The sequence below is a fragment of the Patiria miniata genome, unplaced genomic scaffold (genome assembly GCF_015706575.1).
Source record: "Patiria miniata isolate m_02_andy unplaced genomic scaffold, ASM1570657v1 HiC_scaffold_20, whole genome shotgun sequence".
Lineage (NCBI taxonomy): Eukaryota > Metazoa > Echinodermata > Asteroidea > Valvatida > Asterinidae > Patiria > Patiria miniata.
This window is the reverse complement of record NW_024037059.1, coordinates 29,289,074-29,301,174: the sequence shown is the minus strand read 5'-3', so window position 1 is coordinate 29,301,174 and position 12,101 is coordinate 29,289,074. Positions and strand designations below refer to the sequence as shown.

The 12,101-nt window shown below is 41.0% G+C and overlaps 2 protein-coding genes across 2 annotated transcripts; both read right to left on the bottom strand.

Annotated features, from left to right (window-relative positions):
• Positions 1-525: 525 nt before the first annotated feature.
• Positions 526-1,487, bottom strand: LOC119727098 (C-type lectin 9a-like). The gene has a single exon (XM_038198964.1). It carries the CDS (start codon positions 1,360-1,362, stop codon positions 568-570), a length of 795 nt encoding a protein of 264 aa, XP_038054892.1. The 5' UTR covers positions 1,363-1,487; the 3' UTR covers positions 526-567.
• A 9,022-nt stretch (positions 1,488-10,509) lies between these two features.
• LOC119727093 (snaclec stejaggregin-A subunit alpha-like) lies at positions 10,510-11,541 on the bottom strand. The gene has a single exon (XM_038198958.1). The coding sequence runs from the start codon at positions 11,414-11,416 to the stop codon at positions 10,619-10,621; it is 798 nt and encodes a 265-aa protein (XP_038054886.1). The 5' UTR covers positions 11,417-11,541; the 3' UTR covers positions 10,510-10,618.
• Between the last annotated feature and the right edge of the window lie 560 nt (positions 11,542-12,101).

Genomic DNA, 12,101 nt, shown 5'->3' with positions numbered 1-12,101 from the left:
GAACAACTTAAGAAATTGTAGCTGCCTTCAAAATCGATAAAAATCAGTCTTCAAAACCATTACTGAAAAGAATGTTGCTGTTTATGATACACGTGCATGAGTGATTTAAAAATTCCTTTTTTTTAGTGTAAATAAAGAAAATGGCGATGGTAATAATTTAAGAAACATGAAATAAACGATAAAATTGATCTACAATATTTTGTTGTCGGTTTTGACAAATGCAAACATTGCAAAAACAAGAACTACTTGCGAATGTACAATGCATTAGCGCTTTAAATCTGTTATGCAATCTATGGAAAGAAATCCAACGATTTTCATCAGTTCAAAATGCTTTCAATCCAATCATTTTTCATGTTCGCAAAAAGAGCAAAGTATTTACATGTATATTCTTTACTTCAAAGTATCTCCGAAGCTGTGTTTTCGTTTCAGAACGAACGAACAAAAACAAATGAAATAGTTGCTACGTGATGTAAAGACAAGAACAAGTGTCTCGCGAATTTTATCATCGGAATCTGAATTCACAAGTTCGCAGAGTGCATCTTTGAAATTGTTCCATTATTGTCATGACTAGCCAAGGCACACCTCTGAGTACATGCAGAAATAATCAGTCTTCTGAAACTTATCCTTATCTTCGGAGCTTGTGCTGTTGTTCAGCTGGCATATCTTCTTCCCTCCTTCGGTTTTCTTGATGTTGAAGGAGCGGCATCCGGGCTCCTTGGCGCAGGCTGAGCCACAGGCGACCACGCCCTCGGTGATAAACTCCCGAAAGTTGTGGTCGAGGAGGCAGGTTGAGTTGAAAATGCGGCCGTGGGTGTCGGTAGAGAGGCAGTATTGACGGGGTTGGGTTGGGAGATGAGTGCAAGCTGCCTGACGAACACAAAATGCCCATTTATAGTTATCACAGCGATCATCATCCATCTTGTGATTGTGCCATGCGGTTATTTGAGCACAATCTTGTTGTTCGCCTTGCCAACTATCTGGTTGCCCATCATCCCATACCAAGAAGGGCTCGCCTCCTTCCTGACCGTCACACTCCCAAGTTCCTTCAACATCTCTGTCATTGCAAGCAATCCAGGCCCTGTATTGACTGTCCACCTTTCGTGCCAGTTCTGCCATGAAGTTCAGTTCCTCGAGCGAGCGAGGAGCGGCCATCTTGCCTCCCACGTCTTGGCAAGCTGTCTTGGCGTCATCCCAATTATACTTTGAGGAAGTGAGGCGATAGCACGCGCTCCCCCACAGTTGCCACTCTGGCGGACAAGAGCATTTGACAGGGGACCGAGAGGGGCAGAAATCTGAATCAGAGAGGGCCCTCATCGATAAAACGGCAACCACAATGGCAAAGAACTCGGACATAAACGCCATGATGAGCGGACAATTCGAAACGTTCGCTTTTCAGTCACTCAAGTTTACAAAGTGTCAATATTTCTGCGACCGGACTTGGCTGTGAAACGGCGAGAATCACTGGCTGGCTCGAAATGACAACTCCGCGCTATGGAACAGCAATATGAGCAACGTGTCGCACTCGTCAGTAGTGTTTCAGTTCGTTACCATGGCTACAGTAATCATCGTTGCCATAGCCACACCAAATACAAACGACGACTGAATTCAATAATACATTTTGCTGGATAGAACATTTTAGGTTGGTTTCCTTTCAACCAGATGTTTGCAATGAAATAGGATAAGTAAACAATTCATAACAAGAAATGTTCGGGGATTTCAGGACTTAGTGGCCCTTTAATACGTCTTCATTGTTTAACACCGTACTGAGTGGCAGCGCATACCGATTAGCAACACCAGCACATCATTTACACTGAAGTATTCACGAGAAACCGTCGAACAAAATACAAACAAAATTTGGAATTAAAGCCGTCTGCAAGCCTGATTGGATCTCACCGCAAAAACGCACTGCATACGCATTACGCTGCTTGCACAACATTGCGAGAACGCAATCGTCAAGTCGTTATATTTGTCGCAACCCAGCCGATTACGTTCGACTGAAGTTCACGGACAAAATACCACTATCAAACGACTTGTCATCAAGTCTACACTAATGCAAGGTTAAACAGTTTCCCATCGAAAGGAATTAGCCACCATTGTATTGTAAAAATATTAAACGCCTCGCCAAGGACATACCAAATTACTTGACAAAGAGTGGAACCTTTGTGTAACTGCATACTTTGCTCGTAATTGCTACTTTATTATCCCACCAATCATTAACTAATTGGATTCCTGTCTATGGCCTTCTTTGTCTTTTTGGTAATCATTAGCACAAACCTTCGGTTTTATTGGTGACAAAATTCCTCATCATACATGTATAACGTGTGACATTATCGGCTGTTGATACGTTATCCGTTGGTTATTACATTATCAGTTGTAACAGACGGGCGTCCCGAAGGCCCGTATCGTTTTTTTTTCACGTAAACGAGTCGGGGTACAGTGCACAACCGCCGAGAAATGTCTGCATGGAGCAGCCTTTTTTCATGTTCGTATCGGACTCCAGTTCCTCTTTTTTTTTTATGGGAAAAGACAGGTCCCGTGCATGCGAATGACAATTCACGGATAGCGTTATAATGTAATAATTCCTCCAAATAGATGCAAATTCAGCTCAGAAAACGCCACGGATGGAAAAGTGAAAATAGAAAGTCTAACGTTGCTTGCGGTGCTGGGGCGTCTAGTGAGTACTGCATGGAAAAACTTTAGTTCGGCAACTGTTTTAGGATCCTTCATTGAAATGCAATGCAACATGACCTACTTGGAATACACATTGATAGTTTGGGGGAATTTGAGCTATTTATCCATTTATAGATTGTCAATCTGCTGTAACTTTGGGAGATACGATGTTTACGCCGAAAAATACAATCCGAATGAAAGTCAACGTTCATTGAAAAATAAAACACTCGGGCATTAAAACACTTGGGAAAAAAATTTCTAGCAATAACCCGAGAAATACCAGGTGATTTCTCATGATATTTTATATTTTGAAATTTAATTTCATGAGAAATCATCAACTAATATAAAAAAAATTTGACCGAAACAATAAAGTCTTTTACACGCGACAAATACAATCCGAATGAAAGTCAATGTTCCTGGAATAAAAGCAACACATTCCTTTTGCATAGGAAGAAATACCCGTTTTAATGAATTTGAAGTTCGTCTGTTTTACTTTTTTGTTTGGGCATCTTACCCGCACACTTTTGCCAACTAGAAATCTAGAAATCTGCCCGTTTTCCGAATCATAACTCCGCCAGCTAGTGCCAATTTGTCCCCAAAATCGCTGACAAAATTATAAAAACACATTCTTGAACTAATTCAAAACTCTGAAAGCTACTGCCAATTTGAAAATAACAAAATAACACATAGAGAAACAACCGACTTCGTTCCGGAAAACATGCTCACTGCCCTAAAAAAAAACCCAAAACCAAATCCTGGGTGCGCCACTGTATATGCCTTGTTTACTCATCATCACTTTATTGCTGGCTCCAAGAAAACGAAAATGATCATGTTTAGAAATTAATCACATATTTAAATGAATTCGTTGAAAATGTTACAGCAAAAACTAAGATGAAAATAAAATATCTATTTAAAAAACTGTTTTCGTAACTGAGACGTTTATTAATCCTGACTGATTTACTTCAAAAGTTTATGGAAAAAGACATTGTTTTAAAGATGTTCAGAGTATTTTGAAGGCTCCAACAGTAATTTTCGCAGTGCTCATTTTTTGTGAGTAGTTTTCTGTAATTTCACGAAAAACAAATCTGAAATTCGAACAATCATTCGAATAAAAAAATCTTCACCTTTCTTCAATAAGCGATATTGATTGGATTATTCTCCGTGTTGTGCATAATAGGTTCGTGGGAGTGTCGGGATGGTACTACCGATGTGGTGTACACCGACTGGGGGCGGGGTGAACCTAACAACGGCCACAGAGAAGACTGTGCGGTGGTGACAGATAGTGGCATTTGGAATGATGTAAAATGTGAGGATCGCGCTCCCGTTATCTGCAAACGCCCAGCACCACAGCTGCAATTTTAAATACAAATATACCGACGACAACGAGATTTGATTAAAATTGATCAACAACGAGGTTTAGTACATTTTAGCATTTAAATGTTTACTTCTAAATTAGAATCACCAAAGTATGGTAACGAGTTCATCTGTGTGCCATTAATTGGCTTCAACAAAAGAAACAGCACCAATAATGACAGCTTCAGAAAGCATATCAATTAAGCAAGCAAAATGTATAAACATGAGAGACAGAACTCAAGCAAGCAGAATCAAAGAAGTCAAGAAGATTGAACAACGTAGGTTCGCATTCGCACTTAGAGTAGACAAGGCGAAGCATCGGTTCAGCCAAATCCCCATAGCGTGAAGTGATTTCTAGGTGTCGAACTAGCTCCAGAAGAGCGTCATGGAAATAGTGCTCCCAACGTTGAGTGCTGAACTACTGCATCTCACCGGGGTCTTTAACTAGTGTTACTGCAATCAATCAGATGGGGGCCTCGTACTATACTTTCAATGGGGGCGCTGTTCAAATCCGACCATCATTAAAACTATATCATAGAATAGAGTACAAATACCCCCGTATTAAACACAGCTGGCTCTTTCCGAATTTTGGGCACAGGCGGACATTATTACCAGTATAATCATTTTAGGGTGTGGGGGGGGGGGGGGGTTCACATGATTATTTTTATGTATATCTATGAAACAAATTGAGTCAAAGCTGGGGGGGGGGGTGTTTTACCCCCTAACCACTTGAACCCCTCCCCCCCGGATCCGCGCCTGCGCATTATTGTTTATCGAGATCACACACGCGACATTTACAGCAAAGAAAATACTACGTCCGGATCGTTCTCGGCGCATACACCATGATTAGGTATCAAAACGAAACTGCATTTATCTTTTTGACAGATGATTTCAGCTATTCACATCAGCTTATCTTTGCCAGAAATCGGACAGTAAACATAGCTGAATACTACACAAACATGACGTATTGGCTTATCTGCGATACAATCATTTTAAAGCAATAAAACCCACAGACCCCCAACCACCCTCAATAATAATAGCTTCTCATTAAGTGTTTCTATTTTTCTTTCAATTGTTAATGTTAAAATCAATTCATAAACAGCTGACAGACGGAAACAAATAGGATACAACTTAGATCTTGAAGGTAGAGTAGATCATTATTTTGTCATTTGTGCCCATTTCTTCGTTTGAAGCAACAAAAGTTCTCAAAATCTAAAGATGGGTGCTTAACAACTAACCTGATGAAGTTTTAGGTCTGTGAATGCTGTATATTCCGAGAAAACAATATTCTAGGATCTCGATTTCAATTCGAAAGTTGCAAAGTCATGTTTTAAATTGCGCCCAAAATCTGCATTCGGGACACGTTCTCATTCAGCCGATTGTAGCTATGTGATGTCACGCACTGAACCTACGAGTAACAGCAACCGCGCGCGCGTGTGCGTCGTGTCAACGCTTGCGCGCATCACTTATCCATTCACGGATTCGCCCAATTACAAACCAACTAGCCTACTAACGGACATTTCCAAAAATGTGTCACTTGGCGCATCTTTGCAAATTGCCTTATTTCATTGTTATCTTCAAAATGACAGCATTCCACTCACAGGGAGTTTGGTGCCATTGCTATCTCTAAAACAAAGTAAGCTTTTCAACAAAATTTGGTCTGTTTCTTTTCGGATAGCTGCAAATGACCTACTCTCTACCTTCAGGCAATTAGTTCCAAAATACTCACACGTATGTACCCGCACGACTGAATTTGGTACAAGTTGAGTGAGGACGCAAATTGAAATGAAAACTGTTGATTCTTCCATTGCCTCCCTGCGGTTTGCTACTGAAACGTTCTGCAAAAAAAACGTACGAAAAATGCTTGAGTTTGTGTGCCAACCATAATGATAGAAGAACTGTTGGGAAGGGATTTTTGGTCAAACATCTGGACAATTTCCACGGCTTCAATTTGCTTCATAACTACGGAATAAAAACTCAGTCAGTTGCAGGATTCAGCTTTATATACCTTCGCCAGTTACCACCAAAAACTGCAGGACATTTTAGTAGTCATGGTTGGGTGGAAGGCTAAATATAATGTCGAAATGATGAAACGTTCATATGTCGAATTTAAACAAGTAAGCGAGGAATACTACGTGGTAGCACAACCAAGTAGGGAATCAGAATTGAACTCGTTAAACACTTCAAGAGAACGATTGATACCAAATCTACATTTATTTTTCCTTTCATGTACATATTTTGTTCTTGGTTGGATATGAATAAATGTTATATTGAATTGAATTGAAAAACTGATTATAATCGTTTTATCGTACGATTTCATAAACACTTATATTACTGTATAGTGGTCTTTACTTGTGTAGTTTGCAGTAAAATTTAACAGCCGTTGTGTGGTACTGCCTAAATCTGTCACTCTTGCCAGAACGACAAAAAAAGTATTGAAAATAGCAACAAAGAATGCCAACTGCATGAAAACAAAGCGGAACTTAGACGGTGGAAATAAGCCTCCGTCATAATCACGTAACACTCCGTTTACGTGTGTGCTTTTCTATGGTGCTCAGTGGACCGTAGGCCCCACTGGCTCCATAGGAAAGTGCACATGTAAACAAAGTGTGACGTCTCAAAAAAAAATCTCTCCAACTTTCACTCGGGAGGTAACACACTGAGTATACAGTGTTTATACGTCGGTGAAGGGCAAAACCTAAATTTGATATACATCACCCCGACGCAAAAATCCCATCTTATGATGATAGTCTCAAATCTAATAAAGTGTGACGTCATTAGTACCAGAGTTGTAATGACTCGAGTCAATGACTCGACTCGAGTCCGACTCGAGTCACATTTTTTGGCGACTCGAGTCGACTCGAGTCCCGACGGGTAAATGACTCGACTCGACTCGAGTCACTGCGAGCAAATGACTCGACTCGACTCGAGTCCCTCATCAGAATGACTCGACTCGACTCGAGGAAGGCTAATAAGACTCGAGTCCCAAAATAAAAGCAAAACTTACTTGCGAAAAATATTTGCAATGACTTACGCTGCGCCGTTCGCGTTGCCAGTTTTTGTTCACGTCACGTTAATGTTCGCGAATAATGTACGTTTATATACAGCGGCAGTCTGTTTCCTTCCTCCATAATGAAACAACAAACATACACCGTGTCGCGGACTCCCACCTTGTGGTTCTATAGCATGTAATGCTAAACCCGGAACCAGACTTAAAACGCATTTCTCAATCCGTGGTTTCATCATTGGTTTCGGGCGATTTTGAAGTTCTTGGTGGAACGCTGGCTAAATTCATGTCCCGATTTCACACAAAAAAAATGGATACGGACGGGCCCACCTTTAAATAATCAGAAACAGTTTTGTATAATGCAATTAGGTTTTAACGTTGTCAGCGATCAGCGAACAACAAAATCTAGACCCGAAGCCAAACCAGTTATAAGACCGAAGTTTCACATCTTCTTATCTGTGACGTGAGCTAGCAATGGAAACTGTTGGTTGGGTACCATACAGCATACTTTATGTCTTTGGATTTCCGTAATAGACTGGTGCCTTCTATTCTTTCTCTCTTGTGTTTGTTGCTTTTTATTGTAATTTAGTGTTCAAATATTTGTGACTCGAATTGACTCGAGCTAAATACTTGACTCGACTCGACTCGACTTGACCACACTCTGTGACTCGACTCGACTCGACTCGACCTTGTTGACCTAATGACTCGACTCGACTCGAGTCACTTCTTTAAAATGACTCGACTCGACTCGAGTCACAAAAATCAGTGACTCGTTACTCGCTTTCAGTTATATTCAGTTTTTATTGCACTTCCGGTAACACCGGAAGTGAAGGTCATGCGGTTTTGTGTCTGGGAACACAAAATGTTCAATATAAGGCAATTATTATTCATTGCCGCTATAAAAAGTGCAGCACCAGCCCAGGAATGAGGCGATCGGGGGGCTAAATTTGCAAAAACAATCATGAATGGGTATACTGCAGTAATTGGGAGATTTGCTGTGTTCTTTGAGACACCGGAATTTAATGTTCCAGGCTAATTTGTGCGGGGGTCGGTTATTGCTCCAAGTTAATTGAAATTTACTGGTGGCATCATTTGGCATTGTCACGCATGTGGTAATGGGGCGTCATACATATAGTGGTGACAATGTCCAATTACATGTATTACTTTTATGTGACATCCGTGAAGGCTCTCAGGCATGACTTCACGCTGTTGTGTGCCTTTACTTTGTAGAGAGCATTGTGATAACTTAATTGGCAGGCAGTGGGCAGTGAAATGTTTTAAACAAAGACGAAGGAGCTTCCTTAGTTTTCAGGGGTTTTTCTCCAATATAATAGTTCATGTTAAGAGCCCGTAGACATAAATTTTTCTGTTTAGAGATCATGACGACTCCACAGGGGGAAAAAAAAGGGGGGGGGGGGCATGGAGGATATGACCCCCCCCCCCCCCCTTAATCGTTTTTGTCGGCAAAATCGTTGTCTTGTCGGCAACATCAGCCCCGTCGGCAAATTTGCCGGATTGAAGAGCACCAATTTTGTCCGATACTGTCCATGATAGTCCGATTTGAACGGCAGCCCCATGGGAAGACTGAAAACACAATCCACATGTGGACCTGGTCAGGAATTGAACTCGGGCCATGGAGGTGAAAGGCCAGGAAGAACTTCTGCGCCAACCCGATTAAAACAGATGAATTGTGATCTGCAGTCTGTCAGGGAATAAAATTACAGTCAGGCTGCGACTGACATCTGCACTTTTCCCGTCAATTTATGTATCTGATCTTCCAATCTCCAAGGAGATGGCAACATAACAGAAGAAATAGTTGAATGGCTATGCTATATAGCATCACAACCCCAAGACAAAGACACTGATGTTCTGATAAATCATTCAACAACCTAAGATGGATCCGGCGAGGGGTGGGGACGTGGGGGGAGTGGGGATGGGCGATGGGCGACAACTATCGGGGGGGGGGGGGGGGGAGTCACAGCAATAGTCTAGGGTGTGTGTATTATACGGACATGGGGGTGCCCCACTGTCACATATTGTGACAGGTGTATGCCCACCCCTCCCCGGTTCCTGTTATGAAGTTAGATTGCTTAAAGTTGTTATAAAATCCCAATCAATATATCACAAAGAAAAATATTGTGAGAGTTATTTTTCCTTTAGCTACAACACCAATAATTAATTTATTCGAAAAATGAAATTTTACAGAGCAACTAGGGTACAGATTCATCGTTGCGCAAACAAATGTGAATTCAAATGAATGGACTGTAGTCATGTTTTCATGCCAACGATTTGAAATTTTCAAAAAAATGTGATTTGAACACATTGGGCAACTTGAGAAATTCCTATTCGCTTCCAAACTGATACGATTCAGTTTTCAAAACCATTGGGGCAGCCATAATTGAACGGACTGTGAATGATACACGTGAGTGATTTAAAATTCCTTCAGTTTGTGTAAATAAAAAAAAGGACGATGGTAATAATTTCAGAAATATTAAATCACCGATATAGTCGATCTTATATTTTTGTTGCTGAAAAAATGCAAACATTGCAAAAACTAGAACTACCTGCAAATATACAATGCATTAACGCTTCAAAGTTGTTAAGTAATTTGCGGGGGAAAAAACTTCCAACGATTTTCATCAGTTCAAAACGCTTTCAATCCAATCCTTGTCGTGTTCACAAAAAGAACAAAATATTCATCTTCTTTACTTCAAAGTATATTCCAAGCTTTTTTTCCTCTTCAGAACAAAAAAAAGAAAGAAAGAAAGAAAGAAATGCCACGTAATCTTAATATTAAGAACAAGTGTCTTGCGAATATTTTGTCATCCGGTTTTCAAGAACCAAATTCGAATTGTTTTTAGTCAGTGTACAAGTTTAAGTTTGTAGAGTGCATCTTCTCGGTTCCAGTCACTGATTAACCAACGCACACTTCTGAGTACATACAGAAGTAATCGGTCGTCTGAAACTTGTCATTATCTTCGGAGCTTGTGCTGTTGTTCAGCTGGCATATTTTCTTCCCTTCTTTTGTTTTCTTGATGTTGAAGGAGCGACATCCTGACTCCTTGGCGCAGGCTGAGCCACAGGCGACCACGCCCTCGGTGATAAACTCCCGGATGATACACGTGCATGAGTGATTTAAAAATTCCTTTTTTTAGTGTAAATAAAGAAAATGGCGATGGTAATAATTAAAGAAACATGAAATAAACGATAAAATTGATCTACAATATTTGTTGTCGGTTTTGACAAATACAAACATTGCAAAAACAAGAACTACTTGCGAATGTACAATGCATTAGCGATTCAAAATTGTTATGTAATCTGTGAAAATGTTTTTAACGATTTTCATCAGTTCAAAACGCTTTCAATCTAATCCTTTTCTTGTTCACAAAAGAGCAAAATATTAATCTTCTTTATTCCAAAGTGCATCCAAAGCTTTTGTTTCTCTTCAGAACGAAAGAAAACTGAATAGTTGCCACGTGATCTAAATATTAAGGACAAGTGTCTCGCGAATGTTTCATCATCTAAGACCAAATCCGAATTCACAAGTTCGTAGAGTGCATCTCTGAAATTGTTCTATTATTGTAATGACTAGTCAGAGCACATTTCTTCTGAGTACATAGTACAGAAATAATCAGTCTTCTGAAACTTTTCTTTATCTTCGGAGCTTGTGCTGTTGTTCAGCTGGCATATTCTCTTCCCGTCTTCGGTTTTCTTGATGTTGAAGGAGCGGCATCGGGGCTCTTGGGCGCAGGCTGAGCCACAAGCAACCACGCCCTTTGTGATAAACTCCCGGATGCTGTGGTCGAGGAGGCAGGTTGAGTTGAGAATGCGGCCGTGAGTGTCGGTAGAGACGCAGTATTGACGGGGTTGGGTTGAGAGATGAGCACAAGCTGCATGGCGAACACAAAAAGCCCTGTTTGAACCATCACAGTGACCATCATCCATCCTGTGATTGTGCCATGCGGCTATTGCAACACAATCTTGATTGCCTTCCCAATTATCTGGTTGCTCATCAGCCCATTCCAGGAAGGGCTCGACTCCTTCCTGACCATCACACTCCCAAGCTCCTTCAACATCTCTGTCATTGCAAGCAATCCAGACCCTGTACTGACTGTCATCCTTTCGGGCCAAGTCCACCATGAAGTTCAGTTCCTCGGGCGAGCGAGGAGCGGCCATCTTGCCTCCCACGTCATGGCAAGCTGTCTTGGCGTCTTCCCAATTATACTTTGAGGAAGTGAGGCGATAGCACGCGCTCCCCCACAATTGCCACTCTGGCGGGCACGAGGATTTGACAGGGGACCGAGAGGGGCAGAAATCTGACTCAGAGAGGGCCCTCATCGATAAAACGGCAACCACAATGGCAAAAAACTCGGACATAAACGCCATGATGAGCGGACAATTCAAAACGTTCGTTTTTCAGTCACTCAAGTTTACAAAGTGTCAATATTTCTGTGACCGGACTTGGCTGTGAAACGGCGAGAATCACTGGCTGGCTCGAAATGACAACTCCGCGCTATGGAACAGCAATATGAGCAACGTGTCGCACTCGTCAACAGTGTTTCAGTCCGTTACCATGGCTACAGTAATCATCGTTGCCATAGCCACACCAAATACAAACGACGACTGAATTCAATAATACATTTTGCTGGATAGAACATTTAAGGTTGGTTTCCTTTCAACCAGATGTTTGTAATGAAATAGAATAAGTAAACAAAAAACCCCAGCTCTGTCAAAAAAAAAAATTATTATACACATTCCAAAAAAATCAGTCGAAACACCCCCCCCCGACACCCCCCCCCAAAAAAAAAATATGCTGGTATAACGTCCGCCTGTTCAAAATACGGTATACCATTCTGTTATCTAGTGTAAATAATCGTCGGATTTGAACAGCGCCCCCTATTGAAATATGGTACCGAATGAAAGTCAACGTTCATTGAAAAATAAAACACTCGGGATTTAAAACACTTGGGAAAAAATTCTCTTGCAATAACCCGAGAAAAACCAGGTGATTTCTCATGATATTTTATATTATCATCAACTAATATAAAAAAAAATGACCGAAACAATCAAG

Excerpts from the sequence above, each read along its gene's own strand:
- LOC119727098 (XM_038198964.1), bottom strand. The coding sequence starts at position 1,362 with ATGGCGTTTATGTCCGAGTTCTTTGCCATTGTGGTTGCCGTTTTATCG.
- LOC119727093 (XM_038198958.1), bottom strand. The coding sequence starts at position 11,416 with ATGGCGTTTATGTCCGAGTTTTTTGCCATTGTGGTTGCCGTTTTATCG.